Raw genomic sequence first — 21,966 nt, forward strand, 5'->3', positions numbered from 1 at the left:
CATATATTCAATAAATACGTATTAATTAATTTTTTTTTCTAAATATTTTCTTTTTTATTAAGAATATTTGCATTAGTTTATAATATTTGTAGTTTTTTTTTGCAATTTTTTGGAATATTTCCAGTTTTTTGGTGGTATTTATATTTGTTTTCCAGAATGTTTGAGCAATATTTTCGTAATTTTTTTAATATTTATAAATTAAAATTATATTTTCTTAATAGAATATTTCTCGGAGATGAAAATTTTTCCGAAACAATTAATCAGAGAAAATTTAGTGTGAATTTTCCGATGCAAAAAGATCATGAATTGCTGTATGAAATAATGTTGTTTTAGTGAGTGAGATGTTTAGTTGTATTTATGTTGAGAAGAAAAAAAATTGCTAGTTAAATGCTTATATAAATTTTAAAAATTTATTTTTTTTTACATTTATAAATACATTTTTATAATATTTTTTGCAATATTTGCTATATATAGTCGAATCCCGTTATAACGTACTCCAAGAGACCGGGAAAATCATTTCGTTGCAACGAAATTTCGTTATAAAGGAATTCCAGGTATTTGCATTGTCGCTAGGTAAACATATCTAATAGTCGGATCCCGTTTTAACGAATACAGCTATATCGAAAAATCTCATTCAACGAACACTTTTCTAATCTCCCCCAGATATGTTTACATACTGACAATGCAAATACCTGGAATTCCTTTATAACAAAATTTCGTTATTACGAAGTGATTTCTCCGGTCTCTTGGAGTTCGCTATAACGAGGGATTCGACTATATTTTTTTTACTTTTCCATAATGAACCACCCAGAGCAGCTAGCTACACATTCTAGTACTCTGACTGCTCGATTTTTTCCGATACGTTTAGTAGATGGCAGCACACTATAACAGGCATTACACAGAAATGAACTACACGTTAGGTTCACAAGACGAACACACACATTCCAACATGTACTCATTCCTTAGAAATTCCATAGAGGAATATGGACGAGGGCATAGTCGTAGTAGTTTAGGCATAGTAAGTTTAGTAGTAATAATAGTGGTCACCAAAAAGTGCTGCGTGAAAATTAAAATCTGATTTTAAAAGTAAAATAATCTTAGAGTGCAGTCGACGCTCGTTAGAACGTCCCTACGTTATAGCGGCAGCTCCATTACAACGTCCGTCATGCCAAGTCCCAAATGTTTTCCCAGAACGACTATCATATATGTTTTAACTTTCGATATAACGGCCCTCGCTATATAACGTCCATTTTCGACAAGACGAAAGAAATCGTTATATCGATAGTCGTCTGCATGTAATTTACATCATACATGCAATATCGTAATGATTTATTTTCTTTTTTTTTTCAAATTTCAAGCGTTTGTGGCTTTAAAAGAAATGATAAAAAGCCACAATATTGTTAGAAATATCGCCAAAAGTTGCGTTTCGCGTTACAAAAACCACGGGGGCGTGTCTAATTTCCCGCCCCACTTCCTCCCATACCCCAAGTCACGTGACACGTGGGCCTTCTTTTTCCCTCTCCCAAGTCACACGAGGCTTAATATCCTATTCTATTGCGTGCGGCCGGCCCTATACGTGCGTTTCAAATACGCCTGAATTGACACGAGACACATAGTAAAAAGGAAAAGGGCCTTAAAAAAAGAATTGATGTGGGGAGGAAAATATATATATATATAGGGAGATAGGAGATAATTAAGGCGGGAGTCACCTCACGGACCTATAGATCCCGTCAAAACCTCGTGCTTCCAGGGGTTACACATACTGAACGTGAGTGAGGGGCTCGTCCTCCCCCCCCCCTATTGTTACTTCATGATCACGATATGATGGGGGGGGGGGGGAGACCGTAATATATTAGTGTGAAATTTCTGATACCACCCCCTACTTCCTATAGATAATATAATACGCATACGGGGGAATAAATATATTGATATACGTGGTGTGTGAGTCAGTTCATATCGATATTTGTCTCAAAATTAAATATTTGGAATTTTTTCCCAATATTAATCTTAATCCAGAAAAATATTAGTACACAGATATCGCGAACAGCCGATAGTATAATCAGGAACGTTCTTGGATGGAGAGGGAAAAATTTAATCACATTTTCTCTATAATTGGCGTAACTTTGTAATCAAATTGGAAAAACAGACACAGTGAAACCGTAACCCAAGGAAGTACGATTGCTTAATGCAGTGGTTCTCAACCTGGGGCCTAATATGGCTTTCTTGTGGTCCTGGGATATTCTCGGGGGGGGGGGGAGCACGGGTGAAAATCAGATTGAACGACGAGCCACTACTAGTGGTGAAGGAGGCCACAGGGAGATGTGAAGAAATAAAGCTTTCAAATGAAATATGTTGGGAGAAAAAATGTGACTATGCTTTCAGAATCCAGCAACGCTGCGGAACCAAGGCCATCCTAACCCATGTTCACTTCACTTGTGGGTATGGCTCAAACCATCCCAAGATGGTCTCTCTGGGCGGTCATGTCTGTCTGTGGGTATGGCTTGGGGGTCCTCGTGCCCATAGGGAGCTTACATGATGAGATCTGGTAATATGATTTTCGATTGTTAATGTTCAAGCTGTTACGGTGACTTCCAGCTATATAGGGCCCCAGGATATCACTCTGCCCGAGTAGAATGGTGAGACGGCCATGCATAGAGCTCCCACAAGAAGAAATCACACTGAACGCATGATAGAGGCGGACAAATATTGATGCGTCGGAAGAGGCGTTTTTAGACCTGTTTTTCCCATATATTTAGGCTCTTGGGAGATATGACCATAGTCTCTCCTCCTTCTGTATTCATGCCTGGTTCAGGGTTAAAGAGATCGATCACATTTATATATATATATATATATATTTTTGTTCATATAAATTTAATAAATGCAATTCAATAAGTAGAAAGGGTCTCGCCCCCGGGTAAGACGAGGGTCCCACGAGAAGAAAATATTGTTCAAAGAGGACCATGGGATAAAAAAGTTTGAGAATCGCTGACTTAATTCATCGATGATTGAAATCATGTAGCATGGAATGATGACCCCAGTTTTTAACTCCGCCATGTCAATGGGTAACATAGAATGAGGCGGAAAATCTGTGGGGGGGGGGGGGGCATGGATTCTGCATGGCAGGTTAGACTGTACAATGTTCATGGTGGTTGAACAAAGTCTGGAGGTTTACCAATACAGAAAGCTGCAGATTACCTGCAACCACCCCCATCCATCCAGATGAACGTGGAATACATCGTCTCGGGGCATTTAGTTGGTTCAACAATCATTCCTTGACTTCTCTGCATCGAAGGGCCTCCTTATAAGCCCGTACTCTAACCAGTGACCATCCACCGACTACTGTGAATAATAAATAAGTGTCCGTTCACCAATTCCTCAAAATAACGAGTTTTCATTCGTATAAGTCTCCAAACAGCACGTTAATTCGCCTTTTTCTCTCATCTGACTATAGAATCTTTTCTATATAAAATTAATATTAAAAAAAGATAAAAACCAGAATGAACTCTTCCAACAACCTATGTTCCAAGTTTTAAGGTAAAATCTCTCTTTCTCGAATGCTGTACTCGAATAGACACCACCCCCCAATTACAAACGATCCTATACACTGTACAGTGCAATACACACCGCATTAAATATTTTTTTCCAAACATCCAAATTCAAAACATCCTTCTCAAACAAATATCAAACCCACAAGAGACCCCATCAACATCCAAACTTGAAAAACAGATCATGAAATTAGCATCTTATAATAATGATCATTGACTCTCTCTCTCTCTCTCTCTAGCGCGCGATGTACTTCGAATCCCAGCGGTATCTCGTAACATAGCGTAACAGCGCAGATATCTATACCATCGTAACACAAACGGAGTAAAAATACTTTAATCGTAACATGTATTCTTTCTATGTCTTTTCCTCTCAGACCAGAAGGAAAAAATTCCAAATCCAAACGAGCTGAAATTCGGTTTGGAGAGAAAACATTGGGAGAATATTAAGCAGTATTTGTACTTTTTAACTGTGCTGAAGGGATATAACATCAGATGAAAAAAAGAAAAAAATGGTGGTTAGGAGGGACATTACCATTGCCTTGGACAAATTCAAAGGTTTATTATGAATTCTTCTTGGAACTTGGACGTAATCGTTTCGGTTCGTTTGATCAAAGCCGTATCAAAGACCAAAAAAAAAAACCCCGTTCAAAAAATAAATACAATAAAATTAGGTATAATAATACCACTGCACTAACCGCGGTCTAAAAAAGAAGATCAATACTAATAACGATTACTAAAAGCATCTGAAAATTGCAGATTTAATTTAAAACTAGAGCCGGAATTTCTCCCCATTTAATTCCCCGGTTCTCCTTGTTTTGTACATTCATGCAATTATTTTCTCTTATTATTATCTTTCGTCTTCTTCTTTTTCTTAGAAAAGTTCTGTGTTTGTTTGAAGTTTGAGCATGATCTGAATTAGAAATTTTAATCGATTTTCCTTTTTCTTTTCTTTAATTTCAATTATTTTAGGTTGAAATTTTTATAAGAAAATGGAATTATTTTTGTTCGTTTCTTAAAAAGGATTTGAAACCTCTTTTAAAAATATATTTGGTATTTTATGGACGGAATCTGATTAAAATTTCACAATGGGGATCGTTATCTTAATCTTGTGGTTTTTATGTGTTTTTTGCATTGTTTTTTCCTTGATGTTTTTAATTGTTTTTTTTGTTTGTTTTTTTTTAAGAATTTTTTGTGAGTATTGATTAATATATAGGGCTGCTGTGTGCCTTTGGTTTTATCTCAGGTGCTTTGGGAGTGTAACCTAGCTAAGGATCACTCAATTTAAATTTCGAAATTATAAAAGTGATGTGTGGTACCTCCTCAGGTTCGGTTGTGAAGACATTTTACTCCAGTCTTGACCAGAGACTCTCAAGTTTTCGCGCCTCGAGTAACGCCTGCAAAGGCGTAAAAGCGCATCTACATTCGCGCACTATGCGTTGCCCTTAAGTCAGCGGTTCACAACCTTTTTCGACTCGCGGAGCCCTTTTAAGTAAAAAAATTCTATGGCGGAGCCCTGTAGGCCATTTTTTTAATTATTCATCAAAGTAACAGATTTATTTTTACTATTTGAAAATATTTATAATTATTTTTCTTTAATTTTCCTAGAGCGGCCACTCCTGGAGAGTGCACGAGGAGCCCCAAGGGCTCCACGGAGCACCGGTTGAGAACCGCTGCCTTAAGGGTTTTGCTGAGATATCCCATCCATGTGCACGGCTGTCACGAACACGAAGTATTTCATCGCCAGCCGAGCAACGTGCACAAGACGAACGTTAAACATTGGAGGGGGGGGGGAGCTACCGAAGATAGATTCATCAAGGGAGCTTGCACTGCTTCTGTTTGAGTTTGTGCAGCGAAAGCTGTGTGGCGCTGCGGTCGTAACCGGTTTGTGCGTGGGTAAGGGAAAGAGGGGGAAAAAGAGAGAGGGAAAGGAAAAGCACGCAGTGAACAAACGTCAAAGTGAGTAAGCCTATGTAGACGTGCTTCAAATGGTTTGCACATTCCCAGATATGCGTAAGAGGCGTGTTTCGTATTAGTAGAAACTCATTCGAGCTGGGCGTACTCCCTTGATATGAGTGGGAAGTATGCGTAGCCCTAAAAATTATTAGAAAAAGATTTCTTACCCTCTCCCAAACTTGCATACGAGAAGAAAAGTATCACTTAATACATATATATTTTATCCAGATTCATTTCACCTTGCATATGTTCAATGTTATCATTAAAAAACAATAAAGGCTAAGTTTAAGGTTTTGAGTGGTAATTCCTTCCCACACGTTCCCGAGAACATTTGACAAATTCCTTGACCAAATTTTCTGAAATTCGAAAAAAATTACTCTTTCATCCAAGTGATACCCGCGATGGGAAATTTAAAGAAACAAATCTAGCAGGTGTTGGTGGTTCCGGTATGAGTGGTCGTGTGGACATCGTGCTGGACTCTCAACGTGAGATCTCAAGTTCGAAGTGATGGTTGGTTGAAATTGGTTGTATCTGCGATTTTCCAAATTCGAGGTGCGAATGCAAACCGGTCTCCCATTTGAAAAAGAGGGCAGGCAGACCTCTCCAACACGATACTTACATAACATCAAATTCCAGCATCCGCCATTTTTGATCCATAATTTGGAAAACAGATTATATCAGCATAACATGAAACAAGAGTAATTCTGATACGTTAGGGCGACGCATATACACAACACGTTACTGCATGTAACAAATTCATTAAAAATTCCCCAGAGGAACGTTTACGAGGTTCATGTGCAGTGTTGAGCAGTAAGAGTAATTGTTGTTGTTGAGAAGTTAATCTGCTGTCACAACAGATTCGTTACAGTAAAAATTCAAGCCTATAACATAATAATATTTATAACAGGGTTCCCAGAATTGTACAGCCTAAGTAAGAAGAGTAATATCATACGTCAGGATAAATGATTTTTTTGCGATTCGTCCCAGGGTCGCAAATGACTTTTGTGGTCAGCGTTGTTTGCATTTAATTTAAGACACCGTCGCCAAAAACGAGAGAGGTAGAAATCTGCGTGAGAATCTCGTGCGACAGAAGTGAAACTTCTAAGTTGTTCAAGTCCTAGACCGCGGGAATGCTTTGGAAACACATCCACTCCTTCCTACTCCACCCCCTAACCCAATTTTATTTTCTTCCAACCTGTGTGCATCGCCTATCATACTAGAGGGGACGTTCTACGATTTCGTGGTGTTACGGGTTGGGGGAGTAGTAAAAGGTAATGAACACTGTCTTTGTCGGACACAGCGTCGAAACCAACCCTCTGAATCTCTATTGGCATCCTCCCCACCACCACCACAACATCTCTGCTTCTCGTAACTACATCACACAATCAGCCGTTCTACGGAACCGGTATTGAGGCAAAGGAAAGGGTTCAACTTTCTGTGATGGATTTTCTTCCCTCTCTCAAAAGGAAGCGTTCCACTTTCTGTGACGGATTGAATTTTATTTGCCCTTCACAAAATTTCACTCTTATGTCCCTAAAGAAGATTCACCTCAAAAAGTCTTAAGGTAACCCTGAAGTGACAGGGCAAAATATTTTCTTCTTCTCAAGCAATGTTATCGGAAAAATTAATAATGAAGAGTAATTTCACTCCTCTCCCAAACTTTGAGGAATATTTTCTTTTTCCACCTCACGTTAATTGTCTTTTTGTTATACACAAAATCTGTGGTGTTTGATCAGAACATGATGACTCCAAAATCACATTTTTGAGATATAAGCATTTTCATTGTCATTGAAAAATCAGAAATAAAGCATATACACAAATACAAATGAAAATATCAATACATCAGCATGTTGTTCAGCCGTACGCACGTATTTGTGCATTTATCTCACTTCCAATTAGTTAAAATTAGCAAGACTTACTTTTAGATCAAAAAGTCATTTTCTGGAGATATCATGTTCTGACTAAACACCGCAGTTCAAAATTTCTCTGCGAACTCCCGCTTCCGAAATAGAATTCCGAAACCCAACAGCTATATTAAGTAACGTAAACTTCTCTCCAACCGAATAACCAATGGATTCAAAAATACTTCTGTAATTCTAAAACGACGGTTTTATTGATTCCCATCTTAGATTCTACGATCGGTATCCGGGAATCATCGTAAGAAACGAGCACATTATGATCATTTGTTCTTCTCAAAGCCCAATTATCGAAAATATCATGAACAGTAATTTCACGGGTGTGGCTCGACCTTAAAAGGCCAAGCAGGCGATTTCTTCCCCCCTTTTGGTACGGATGTCATATTTTCCTCTCATTACATACGGAGCAAAGGAGAATCGAAGAAATGGCATTTATGGATCTTTCTCTCTTAAATGGCGGTTCTGCAAAAAATGTAGGAGAAGAAGAGCATCTTGTTTTCAAGGAGAAGGAAATATCGCATGTCAAAGTCCATTTATTTTGTAACGTTCTCCTTTTCCTTTTTTTCCACGGGGATATCCAATTCCTTCAACCCAAAAAAGGAAGAACTACTCCTTCATATCGTTTCGTACTCCCTTCAAGTCTCTAATTTCGAACAATCGGAAGATTTCCCAAAAGAATGGATATGTGTGTGTGTGTGTGTTGAGAAATAATTCAGCGATACTGCTTTTGTAATAATTATTGGGGACAGGAAAATTGGGAGAAATTCCATTGCCGTTGTTTCTTTAAAATAACTCGTACTTTTATGGTCCATTTGTGTTGGTTTTTTTTTTTTAGTTTTTTAGAAATAAAATGATTACCTGGATTCTAAATAGATGTCGTTTGAATTTAGGTGGATCTGAAGTTTTAAAATATTTGTGTGTGAGGACAGTTGGAGGTATGTCAGTCATGTGACTTAAGTGAAAATACCACAAGAAAAGATATACGGGGGGATGGAGATGCGCAGTGTCCGGCTCGCCGGCCGAATGCGGCCAGCCAAGGGGGTTTCATCCTGCCCTCGAAAGGTGTTCGGGTTAAAAAAAGATCAGTAGAGTAAATGGCTGACCACATTTCCTTCATAGAAATGGGACATCAGGACCCATACGGGCCAATTACAACCAAAAAAAAATTGTCGATTCAAGATAAAGTTTCTAATTATGGCCAAGATTGTCAAAGAGAAGTAAAGTTATTGTGTATAACCAAAAAAAAAATTGTTTTTTTTTTTCAAGGGAAAGTAAAATTGCTAATTATGGCTAAAGAAATTATCAAAGGTGAGTAAAATACCACCTATGGTTAAAAATGCTGAAAAATTGCCAATGTCTCGAAAGGAAGGTCTTGCAACTCGTAACTGATTAAAAGTTAATTCACTTAAAAAATATACCGTATTTTTAACGTGCATAAGAATTGCCTTATTGCCAAAAAGTTGTGTCTCAGTAAATAATGGAGGGAGATTCTTAAACATGGATAATGTGCAGTATTAGTATATAGTGTACAGGTGGGTATAGATAGATCTTTTTCATATTTTTTTTTAATTTTAAGCCCAAAAAATCAGGGGGGGGGGGTTCTTTTATACACGTTAAAATACGGTATGTTTGACAAATACGTAAAAGGAATACATTTATCTGACTTTAATTGAATTATGGTAATTGTAGCGATAATTATCATCACACAATTATTAATTCAATTCTCGATTTCAGTAAAAAATAGAAATTCAAGTGAGATTCGTTGAAAATCTAGAAAAACGGGACATATAGAAAAGTCAGACGGGAATTCCCCGTATGCTCTCATATTATATATTCCAGTTTCTGGCCCGCGAGCGCAGAAATACCACGCGTTTGTGTACCTTTGATATATATATATATATATATATATAAACGAGGTACAAAGAAAGTCTGTTTGGCCTGAAATACAGTAACTCGGAACAGCTTTGCAGCTTGGTATAGTAAAGTGACCATAAAGGCAAAAACACACTTCTCTGACCTGATATGATCGCACGTCACGTCTGAGAGACGTTTTTGTGAATTCTGATCCGGGAAACGTCACGTCACAGTGGCATGTAGTGGCCTTAAGCCCCGATCAATTACAACAGAAAAGCGGCACGTGTAACATTAATCAGGGGAAATGTAAAAATTGAAAATTGTACCCCGCGAATCAAAAAAAAAAAAAGTCCATTTCGTAAAACTTGCACTTTTTTGCGAGAGGAATTCGGTAGCATTTGAAAACGAAGCAAACCGGTGATTGGAATTAGTGATATTTGACATTTTTAAGTGTCAAAATGATCAAATATTTAACCTCCTCCGTTTACGATGACGAGATATCTCGTCCAAAAATAGCTGGAAGAATTCTTTTTTCCCCTTTTTTTATCATCATCACGATGGTCCATTGTTTTTATTTCCAACCTTAGATCGGGATTCGGTTTTTTTCCGATATCGATATGCAAATCTGTTTTCTGGAATGAATATAACTTGAGGAAAGATAAGGAAAGCATATATATACGTTTTGACAAGTAAAAACAAATACTGTATTTTATATAACACGTGAAGGCGGATGGATGTGCTGATAGCGATGGGAGAGGAAATCTACTCTACTAGTCTTTTTCCCCCTAAATTTCTTAAATATCAGCCAAGATACCAGTTTTGGAAATATATCACTGGCACTCCAATAGTATAATCATCCAAATGTGTTGCCAAAAACTCGTAAAAGAGTTAAAAAAAACGCTAAGATAGTCGTAAAACCTTGCAAAATCAATAATTTCTATCATTAATATCTCGGTGAATTTTTACGCAAATGCTACGGGGTTGATTAGTTTTAAAAAAAAGTGCGAATTGTGAAATTTGGCTTTCTTTTTAGGTTGGAGTCCATATTACATACTTCAGTTTTTACATGCCTTTCTCTATTGCTAATTGTTCTTTTAATTGCATCTGGTCGGGCTGGTTGCTCTGCTACAGCGTTATCTAATTTGCATGATGACTGATAATCTCACTGATCGTAAGTAATTTCATATATATATAAGCAAGATACGTACTTCCAATAATATTCAGAAAACGAAAAATAATCACTAAAATATTCTGCATTAGGGTTGACTAATCACTATTCATAAACGTTTAACAGTAGGCAGACCATATTTTTTTCTTAAGAAAAATAAGGGAAATTGAGCATCAAAATAAGGGAAAACACGGGGGGGCAATGCCAATCATTGCCAAAAATGATGCCAAAAGTGAGCAAAGTTACCAACTTGAGGGGAAATCGCTGAGAATTCGCTAATCGCTGGAAATGAAGCTCCACTTCAAATCGTAATGAATTAGAAAAAAAAAACAACAACATGGCAAATATGCGAGATGAATATCCGTATCTGTAGTCGTAATTATCGTAATATAATTTCTGAGTTGGGAAGATAATTTTAATCGTTGATCTGAAGAATAAAAAGTCAACTTGTGTTCGTAGAGAATACGTGAAAAATCGGGACATTTTTGCAAAAAGACGGGACAGCCAGTAAAACAGGAAAAAAAAAAACTGTCACCGTCCCGGGGAATACAGGTCGTATGGTCACGCTGTTGACCAGAGAATCGAAACCAAACTTGCCACGGTCACTACAGTGCTGCCATCTATGTACTGGTTTGAAAAAGTAAAATATAAAAGTGATATCTACACTTTTATTCAGAAGAAACTACAGAAAGACAAAGCATATTTTTTTTGTCTACACCTTAGATCTTGTGGGGGCCTACGGATTAAAAAAAAGTATGTCATGATTAGAGACCGGAAGTTTAGGCACTAAAAATGGTCGAAATAGGCAGGCAAAAAAGGTACTAAAAATGCCTAAAATAGGCGCTAAAAGAAGGCATTTATAATTTATGGAAAAAAAGGAAAAATAACTAAAACTAAGGTAGTAAGGGAAAACTTACTAAAAAAACTGATTGCATTTGATTCCTCTGCTGCTTCAATTATGGTTTAAAATAACTGCATTGTAATACAAGTTCGACTAATTTCAAGCCCAAAGTAAAATATTAGTAGTCCCTCATCAGGGGCGTAGCCAGAAATTTCGTTCGTGGGGGGGGGACCAAAGTGACAGAACAATGGATTTGGCCATCTTTTTCCCTTTTTTCGGTCATTTTCTCACATTTCGGGGGGGGGGGGGGACCAGACCCCCAAGTCCCCCCCCCCCCTCGCTACGCCCTTGGTAGACCCTCATTATTAGGTCAATTCCAGGACCACAATTACCAGACTCGGAGCCCGTAGAGAAAATGGGGGCTCCTTCGAGTTGCGAATAATTCTCGTTTTATTATTTGGAATGATCATTATCATTTGGTTGATCTAATCATTATCTATAGGTTGAAACATAGCTACCTTGTTTTAATATATTAAAAAAAAAAATTATATTACCACATATGCGGGACTCCTTCAAGCTCGGGCCCTGTGTGGCCGCATCTGTCGCACACCCTGAGGGCAACTGATAAATTTAATCGAGTACTAAATATGTATGTAAAATAAATAGCCATGGTTGACTGCAATGCATTTTCGGTGTGAAAAACAAAACCAGCAGAACAACATGGGCCCCCCCCCCCCCAGGGCCCTGTCTGCTCCTACTCCGCCTTGTGGGAGCCATGACGTCAATTGATGATTCTCTCGGGACAGTTATCGGTCAGCTATGCAATGCAGTCCAATACCTGAGCAAGAAATGTTCATGTGAATCATGAGGAGAAACAAAAATTTCTAATTTTCCTCTGCTTTTTCTAACATGGGCGGCGTTCATCTGAAACAAAATCATTCACGTCTAACACCATCCGGTCAAAGCGAAGTTAATGCACGGCAACACCAAGTTCTCTTATTCGCGTTTATATGAGGCTGGAAGGAGGTGGGGCTTTCTGATGAGATAATTAGTACCGAGAGAGTTGAAAAATTTTAATTATTTTGTTCTCAATGCCCGCAAAATATTCGAGTTTTATAGATCACGGCCTCTGAAATTCCCTAATAAACTTAAAAATATGTTAAAATAGGCATTTATGGCAGGAAAACTTCAAAAAAAAGCCATTTTTACCATAAAAGTTTGAAAATAGGCAAAAAAAAGGCATTTATGGCATTTTGCCTGAACTCCTCGGACAATGACGAAAATTCCCACGGACTGGTGGTTAAAGATGTACTGGTTTGTCATCGTATCTCCTATCAAAATGCGACTCAAGCAAAAATATCATTTGTACATCAAACATTTCAAAAAACTGATTTAAGCAAATCAAAACCAATGGCGCAAAAAAATGTGCAATTTCTACAAAAATACTTTATCACGACGAAGTTTTTTTTTTTTTTTTTTTGAATAAAAAATAATTCAAAATATTACTCGCAGATGGCATTGTATCACGAAAAAAAACCTGTGTAATACATAAAAATTCTCCAAAAAAAAAAAGTACATAATCAATGCGCTGAACGCCGAAACTTATTTGGTCAACCGCTTCGCTTACAAGCGATTGGCCAGAAATTCGGATGGTCTCCGTTTAACAAATCGGCGATAAATATGGTAACCTTGTCCTAACCTAACCGCATGTTAGAAAAAGGAAGGAAAAAAAGTAGAAAAGTGTAAGGAAAAACTCCACAAATAAACAGAAAACAGTATAATAGATACTATACTCTCTCTCTCATCTGTGAGTATTACAGATAATAGAGTAAGGTACGAAGCAGATTTATCTTTTCCCCTTCACCTACCTGTTCTTTCACTCTTATGTACATGTATATAGTAGAAGGATACATTACAGAGGTAAAAAGAACTATTGTACTTGTTTTTTCATGGGGTTCATCAAAGTTACGTTTGATGAGGAGAGAAGAAACAAAACAGGGACTTGTTCGAATTTATTGCACTGGCGTTTGGACGTAATATTACGTCCTTGATCGTAAATCGGTTAATGGTTGTAAAGTTTCCTCCAGATAGTGCTAAAGCATTTCCATTAACTTAATCGTAGAGCAAAGAACCTCTCTACCCCCACCACGAAGGATCAAAGTGACCTAAAAGTGATGAAAGTTAACTCCGTTCAGAAAAACGGGACATTTCAGTAAAATATCAGGACGACCAAAAATACGGGAATGTCCCGTTCTTTGTGGTCACGCTTTTCTTTTATAATATCGTCTCTAGATATTCTTAACTCAGACCTGCACAACCGAGGGTCAGCTCGCTAATCATCACTATCGCCACGCGGGATAATATTAATTTTTTTAGGTCATAATATATCAGGTGTCATATGGATCTCGTCTATAATAATTGTTTTTATAACATTGTAATAATTATACTAGTCATTCTCCGACCTACGAACAGGGTTCATTTTAAGCATCGTTCGAAAGACAAAAAGACCACTCCCGATTTGGCGAAAATTAGATAATTTTCTATCAGAAACAGAGAAGGCACAGGCTAGTGGTGCAAACATTCTTTCCAAATATCACCAAGAGCACCAATAATCTTTTGGTTCGTAACTCGAACTATAACTCAAACGTTTGTAAGTCGGCATTTAAAAGAAAATGAATGGAATTTAGAAAATGAAAATCGTTGTTACATTTAATACAGTTTGTAATCTTTGTTGCGAGAATATTATCAGGTGAAGTTATTGGCATCTTCATGGTGTTAAGCCATGAATGGGTTAATTAAACAACATTTGCGCCTTGATTGGTAATATACGCTATGATGTCCTCCTTCATTTTCTGCGCATTCTCGTTAGAGCACGTGTCTGCAAGTATGAAGTTTTTCGTGGCTTGCCAGAGTTGGTCTGCGACATTGACGGCTCTCATTTCGCATCTGTTTGCCACTGCGCCAAGAATGCACGACCTCAGCACCACCGTGCCCCTTTGTGAATGGGAAATCACAAACAAAACTCCACATTAGATTCAAGCATTTCTATAATTTCTTCAATTCTCTTCATTGCAAGGAGAGTTTTAAAGATCCATTTAGACAAAGGATGTATAATAATAGTAATAATAAACTACTTACAGGCAATTAGATATTTCTTTATTGATATCCGAAAAACTCAACTGGAGAATATGCGTCACGAATGATTGATAGGTTTGGAATATTTGATTGATGCATACGTACATAATTTCCAGATTGTCGTTCAAACAGTCGAGGCTGGCAGCGTAATCTAAGAAAAAATTAGACACATATAGACACTAGTGCAGAGTTGTTTCAACCTTAACCAAGTCGCGAGCCACGTCTAGGTTAATTTTCAGAACGACCAATCGAGCACGCAATCGGGTACTAGCATCTAGCATGAAAATTCGTGAAGCATAGCTCATGCATTTAACACAATATCAGCCTCAAGTATCTAGCGTGAAAATTTACGAATTCAGGCACAAATATCGAGCACAAAATCAGTCACAAGGATGTAGCACGGAAATTTATGAAATCAGGCACAAGCATCAAGCACGATATCGGGCACACCGTTGAGCACGAAAGTTTACGAAATCAGGCACAAGAAAAACGGGCACAAAATCCGCCACAAGGATCTAGCACGAAAGTTTATGAAATCAAGCATAAGCATCAAGCACGAATTTGGGCATAAGCATCAAACGCGAAATCAGGCACAAGGATCGAGCACAAGCATCGAGCATGAAAAGGCACGATATCGGGCACAAGCATCGAGCATGAAAAGGCACGATATCGGGCACAAGCATCGAGCATGAAAAGGCACGATATCGGGCACAAGCATCGAGCATGAAAAGGCACGATATCGGGCACAAGCATCGAGCATGAAAAGGCACGATATCGGGCACAAGCATCGAGCACTTTTTGGTGCCGCATCTGGCTAAGAAGACAGTTGAGAGGTTTTTTTTTCCCGGGTTCATTTTATAAGACCGCGGTTTATTTTTAGAACATAATTATCCTTCGTACAACGTCCTTTCCGAAATGATGGCTCTCATGGGTTAGAGTCTCGAACCAACCGTGTTTTGACGCATTTGATCATTATTATTAAGTGCTGCGTCAACTCCAAAGAGAACAGATCACTGTCTATTATAGCTAAAAGCAAAATGCTGCACTTGTATATTCAAGAGAATGTAAACAAAGAAAATGTCATATTAGCTGAAATTCGCCAATATTCCTATTGGCCATTTTCAAAATTTTTGGCCAGGTTTCAATGGCAGCGACTTGAAGCGGTAAACAAATCGCGAGTAGTTGTCTATATTCGCAAGCACAGAAAGTACGAGAACTTCATCCATAAGAAGCGATCTTCAGCTAGTGTCTGATAACAGTCTGATTGTGTAGCCAGTGTTGTGTTTGATATTTCAGTGGTGCCATCTATACTTCAAATTGTGAGTGAAGTGTAATGATTGAATATTTGTAACGTTGTAGGCCTGTTGCTCTCTGTGGCGAGACTTTTTAAAACGGGGAGATCGACTCGCATTCACGCCTTGAAGTTGGAAACCACAGAAAACCAACTTCAGCCGATCACCACTGTGGCGCCGGTGGGGTTCGAACCCGGATCCTCGTGATGCGAGTCCGACCACCACAGCGGCTCAGAAACAAGCAATAAACAAATCATTTAAGGAATGGAATTTTCTGTGTGTTATGCCGATACTAATATTTGGAAAGGAAAGGGATCCTGGGTCCGCTTGTAGACCGGGCAAAGGCGTAACCAATACACCAGAGACACACTTTTCAATTCCTTATAACACGCATTAGTAGCGTGAAGCGCCGAGTGGAGACACAGCCACTAATGCGTGTTATAAGGATTTGAAAAGTGTGTCTCTGGTGTATTGGTTAGCGCAATTGCCCTGTATGCAAGGGAACGCAAGTTCGATTCTCGGAGGAGACACAAATCACTTTTCTTTCCAAATATTAGTTTAGGCATAACACCCATAAAATTCAATTTCTTAGTATATTTCGGGCCGAAAAAATGCCATCTCTTAATACAAATCACTTGAGAGTCCGCTCTAAATGACCTTCAATCAGCTCACTGGCTATTTTTGTGCACGTCAGAAATCATCCTAAAATGTATGGCTTTGGCGGTGACAATATGCAAGAACTGTTGCAGCAACGCCTTTCACCACATAAGAAAATTTTGCGTGTTTCGTGGACGTTTTTTTCAAAAGACTCGGAGTTCGAGTCGAAGTAAAAACGTCGAATAATTGAACCATTTATTCAAGGAAGCCGAACGTCGTATAAACGTGAAAGTCGTATAATCGAGTGACGTATAAAAGAGGTTCCACTTATATACTTCTCTTTTTTTTTCTTCTTTCTTTCTCCATCTGTGCTGAACCTAATCATTATGTTGTTTGAATGACGTCACTCTAATAAGACTCTGGGGTTGCGGGATTTTAAAATTCATTCTTGGCCTCTATTGGCGGTCAAAGTATTAGTATTTACAAAATTTTCTTGAGTGCCCTATAACAATTCCGCCGGATAATTTTATACTTTTGTGCACATTTAAATTATTAGGATTAGTGGTAATTTTTTCGAAACTTTTTTGGAGTGACACCTTTGGACCCTTTTCTTGTGAGTAGCGAGTAGCGTGTGGAAGTCGTTTTCAGTGGACGACGTCAGACGCCTTTTGTCGTCGGATTCAGTGTCGGCTGTTGTCGCTAGCGTAGTTCGCCGCATGTTGTCGCTTCCAGTGGACGACCGGCTTCCTCCAAATACGGTTTGGACATTTGTTGAATATTTTAGTTCTCCATGGGATAAAAATAAAATCATTAATTAAAGTGTAAATTACTCCATACCTTGGCCAAGTTGATCATCAGTGTCGCACAATCGTATAGTGAGGTTGAGCAACGTTGTGATTTCTTGGGCATGCTCTAAAGAACATTCAGATAGTTTATTGGCAATGCATTGCAAGCTCCGTTCTAACGCCCTATAAATTAAAATAACCAAAAGAAAATTACTGAATTTTGGAACGAAATTGAGACAATCACTTCAAAACTAGCTCCCTAGTTTCGGAATACTATACTCTAAATTCAAAAAATACTAAATTCTAGTTTCGTGTGTGTGTGGTCTCTCTCTCTCTCTATTGGCGTTCAAAATATTGATATTTAAGAATAAAATTTTTGGCCGACTCATCATAATTCCGCCGGATTTTTTTATATTTTATGCATATTAAAATGGGTGAAATCAGAGTCAATTTTTTTTGAAAATTTTTTGAAGACATCACATTGGGACCCTTTCCTTATTAGCAAACAATATGAGCATCTTTCCTCCTCCCTCTTAATAGTACTTTTTTACAGCACAATATGTGTCTACTCACGAGCAAATGTCTTCTGAAAGAGTTGGCAATTTTCTTCTCATTTCTATTTCACGAATGAGTTCTTGACCTTCGCAATTTCTGAGTTCCGCATAGCATCCAGCAGTCGATTCCAAAGTCTCGTTGCCAATGTGCCGTTCGGATTCACAAGAACCTAGGTCATGACAAAGTAAAATGAATGCCACGAATGCATTACAGTCATAGGGTGTACAGTGAACGTCCCCACCCCCTTCCACCTATGCCAATGAAATTTTTACTTGAATAGGTCTTTTAACCAGTTTACGATCAACGACGTAATATTGCGTCCAAACGCCAGTGGAATAATTTCAAATAAGTCTATCTCTCTGTTTTCTTTCCCCTCTCTCCTCATCACCACAAAACTTTGCTGCAACCCTATAAAAAACAAGTAGTTCTTTTCATCTCCGTGATGAGGAGGAAAAAGCTTCTATTCTATGGTTAAATAGGTTGTACTGTATAGGCCTACATGTATATAAAAGGGGAAAGAAAACAAGTAAGTGAGGGTGAAAAGAGAAATATACTTTATACCAATCTCCTATCTCTAAGTATTACAGATAAGAGACAGAGTATAGTAATATATATAACTGTTTTCCTTTTTTTCATCTGTTTTTTCTTACTTTTCTACTTTCTTCCCCCCCCCCCCTTTCTTTTTCTAATAAGCTATTACGTTAGAACAAAGTTATCAAAACTTGTATCGTATTTATCGCCGATTCGACAAGCAGAGATCATCCGAATTTCTCGCCAATCGCTTGTGATCGCCGGTTAAAAATATCTTTCAGACCAAACTGGGTACATCTCCAGAAAGTTGGCGTGATGAAACTACTTTAAACATCCACATCTCAAGAAATATATGCAACGTGTGAACTTTTTTGGTTTCGATGAATATATCTCATTAATTAAAATCCAATATCACCTATTTAAGTGCTGAAACGTTTTCCCGTATGCGTACTGGGCACTGGAACGTTGGCGTAACGAACCGTAACGAATTCTTTTAAATGTTCATATCTCGAAAAGTAGGCAGCCTATATATATTAGCGTTTTTGCTTGCGGTGTCTATGCGGATAGATCTTGCTGATACAAATTCAACGGTACCTTATTAGTGTTGAAACGTCTCCTGGTTTGCGTACCAGGTGCGTATGGTGCACTTCTGTAACAAAATTGATTTCGCTACATCTCTAATAATAGGAAAAACACAAAGACGTCAATGGCAGCGGGAAATAAATCTTGTTAAGACACGCATAACAGTGCCCTACTCTCTGGTGTGTATTGCAACTCCTCCTGGTTTGCGTACTAGGAGCACCGTACACTTTCTTAACGAAATTGTTTCAAACTATACCTCGAAAAGTACATAGACGCCAGTGATTGCGAGTAATAGATATATTGGTGATCAAAATTCAATAGTACGTCACAATAATGTTGATACGCCTCCTGGTTTGCTACCAGGTGCAAGGCCACTGTAAAGAAACTGTTTTACACTATATCTCAAAAAGTATGCAATAAAAGATGAAAATTAACCTAAGGCCGGTATTAGACTATAAAAGTTTGATAAAAATTATTTTATAAAATTTGAAAAATATAACCGATAAGCACATCTGTTACATTCGAGCGAACTTAACTGATCCGCCTATTGGTTACAATTTTTTCACGCTTTATAAACGAGCTTTTATCATACTCGAAAAATGCTACCAATAAGATTATGGGTTACATTCGAGAAAATGAAACCGATGTTTATTAGTTGCATTTTCAAGTTTTATAAAAGCACTTTTACAAAAGTTTTATAGTGTAATATTGGCCTAAGGTCGGGATTACACTATAAAAGTTTGATAAAAGATTATTTTACAGAACTGGAAAAAATAACCAACAAGCCTCTTGGTTACATTCGATGAAATGCAACCGATACCCTTATATTGGTTGAATTTTTCAAGTTTTATAAAAGAACTTTATCTGCTTTATCAGACTTTCATAGTGTAATGCCGGTCTGAAAGATGGCATGAATGAAGATGAATCTCGTTGAGACAAATCCCGCAATACTCCATTCATATGAAAAATCTTCTCCAGTTTCACTTAGCAGACCACAATCAATTGTTTTGCAGTTTAAAGAGATTTGGAAGACGTATTCACTTTGAAAATTACGGCTGTGTCGAGGACACAACATTCACCATTTTTTTTTACTGAGCAGTGATATCGCCTCTCCCCCGTATCTCTCCACACACTTTCGTTCCAGAAGCTCAATCTAATCTCAACATGATTCTTAACAAACTTATTCTTTGAATAGAAACCGCTCAAATTTCTCATTCTTCGCAAAATTCATTATCATTTCGATGTCAAAAAGCAACTACCATCAGGAATTAATTAATATTTACCTGAATGGATAACACAGAAGAGAATGCACACGATAATCTTTATCTGCTTCATCGTTTCGTATCGCTTTTCCCATGTAAATTAAGCTCCTGACATGAACTTGAAATGACAGTCTGATTCCCCCGTTATGCCTATAATCACTATTTCTTAATGTTTCCGTCTGATTTGCTTTTCAGATCACTTCCGTCATGGCTTATTGCTCAAGGAAGTGGAGGGTAATTTTTTTTTTTTTCTCCTATTTTATTTACACGCGTGTTCATTAGAGATAATAAGAAAGTTATGTGTGACATGTTCCGGATACAAGGGCTATGGATTTAAATACCGGATAAACAGAAACACAGACCTGACGTCTGATTCACCACCAAGAAAACCACGGCAGAAATCAAAAATAGGAAGTCATCAATTCATGTCATTTGAATACAGAGTGGCGCGTATTATAACTTTACTAACTTCCTAATTCAAAACTAACAAGAAAAGGGGGTTCCCAAGATGATGTTTTCAAAAAGTTTTGAAAAAATTACCATTGATTCTATTCATTTAAATATGCACAAAAATATTTTTTTTTAAATCTGGGCGAATTTTAATACAGATCACTCAAAAAAAATTGCAAATATTAATATTTTGAACGCCAATGGAGGCCCAGAATGAATTTAAGAATCCTGCAACCCTAGGGTGTTAAGAGTGACGGTCATTCAATCAACACACGATCAAGTTAAGGCGTCTGTATAAAGAATGCTATTTACAGTGGCTATAGATCAAGTACAGCACAGATAAAGAAAGAAAAATAAAACCGTTTTCTAGAGGAGAGGAAAGAAAGGAAAAGTGAAAATAATCTCTCTTTTTATAGATATCACCATGAAGGGCGAGAGGCGATGTGTAGCCAAATGTTATATTTTTAATCATTTTTTGTGGTTTTAATAATTGCATTCCCACCGCTCATTTTCTGGTTTTTATGTTTTGCTGGGTGAGTTGAATGCCCTCTTAAATTTTTTTCATAATTTTTTGGGTACGACATCTTGGGACCGTTTTATTGTAAAAGACGGTAAGTGCTTGTAAAGCATTTTATGCAGTTATGAAATACAAAAGCGTACACCTGCGAAGGAGTAGGTATTATCTCTGAATGTGATCTCCAAGGGAAGAAATCATTGACCATTTAAATTAAAAACAGGGGCTCTTAAATTTTCTTGACCATTGAAATTGAAACCAGGAGCTCTTAAATTGTTTCCATTCGTAGCTCCTCTAATTCCCAAAACTCCCTACATTTTTTTTCATTTAAAAAAAACTTTAAAGCACCATCTCTCTAGAAACGTTGGCGACGTCCCAAAGATCAACAATGCATAATTTAATTGCTGCTCTGAACTCATTGTCCTCATTCACAGGAAGAATCAGTCTGTAGCGCTGAATTCTGCTCGTGATTTTGGAAAAAGTCAGAGTCACATTTCGTACAACTTGTAATTATTTATGTGGGAAATGTGCCATTTCAATAGAAATTTCATTTTAGCTTAGGCGACTGGAACAAGGATATGATATGATATATATCCAAGTGGCTATAATTTTAGCTATATTGCCTATCGTCATCGGGTTTTTTGAGTTTCGAGTCCATCAAACCTGACAGAATGTGTTTTGCTGAATTTTCTTTCGTCGCATCACAGACTAAGCTCAGTACTTTCGCTACTGGCAACCTATTTGTTCCACTTTTATATTTCATTGCTAAAAATTAATTTTTATAATTTTCAGAGAGCCATGTTTAAAACAGAAACCACTCAAACAACAGGTCCTTGAAAGTTTTCAAAAAAATAAAATCCATGAAACCTAACAGAACATCCTTTAACTGTTTCTTAGAGACTGAATACATAAAAAATAAGTTCTCTCTCTCTGGAATATTTCCATCTAATACAGTCATACTTCAAATTTTTTACATAGACAATTTT

The 21,966-nt window shown here is 37.5% G+C and overlaps 1 protein-coding gene across 1 annotated transcript; it reads right to left on the reverse strand.

Moving 5' to 3' along the window:
- Positions 1-12,704: 12,704 nt before the first annotated feature.
- Positions 12,705-20,237, reverse strand: LOC149087987 (uncharacterized). The gene is made up of 5 exons (XM_089243411.1): positions 20,038-20,237; positions 17,660-17,810; positions 17,139-17,269; positions 14,416-14,563; positions 12,705-14,271 (listed from the first exon to the last, which is right to left on the reverse strand). Exons 1-5 carry the CDS (start codon positions 20,087-20,089, stop codon positions 14,073-14,075), a joined length of 681 nt encoding a protein of 226 aa, XP_089099537.1. The 5' UTR covers positions 20,090-20,237; the 3' UTR covers positions 12,705-14,072.
- Between the last annotated feature and the right edge of the window lie 1,729 nt (positions 20,238-21,966).

This window comes from Pholcus phalangioides, unplaced genomic scaffold, assembly GCF_987345545.1.
Source record: "Pholcus phalangioides strain wild (caught in Gottingen) unplaced genomic scaffold, Ppha-v1.0 ptg000003l_1, whole genome shotgun sequence".
NCBI classification, from domain to species: Eukaryota; Metazoa; Arthropoda; class Arachnida; order Araneae; family Pholcidae; genus Pholcus; species Pholcus phalangioides.

What these genes read in the sequence shown, in the direction of transcription:
- LOC149087987 (XM_089243411.1), bottom strand. Translation starts at nt 20,089, where the DNA reads ATGAAGCAGATAAAGATTATCGTGTGCATTCTCTTCTGTGTTATCCAT. An exon ending in CTTCTGTGTTATCCATTCAG is followed by an intron (nt 17,811 to 20,037) that starts GTAAATATTAAT and finishes GTCATGACCTAG; the next exon opens with GTTCTTGTGAATCCGAACGG. An exon ending in CTTTCAGAAGACATTTGCTC is followed by an intron (nt 17,270 to 17,659) that starts GTGAGTAGACAC and finishes TTTAATTTATAG; the next exon opens with GGCGTTAGAACGGAGCTTGC.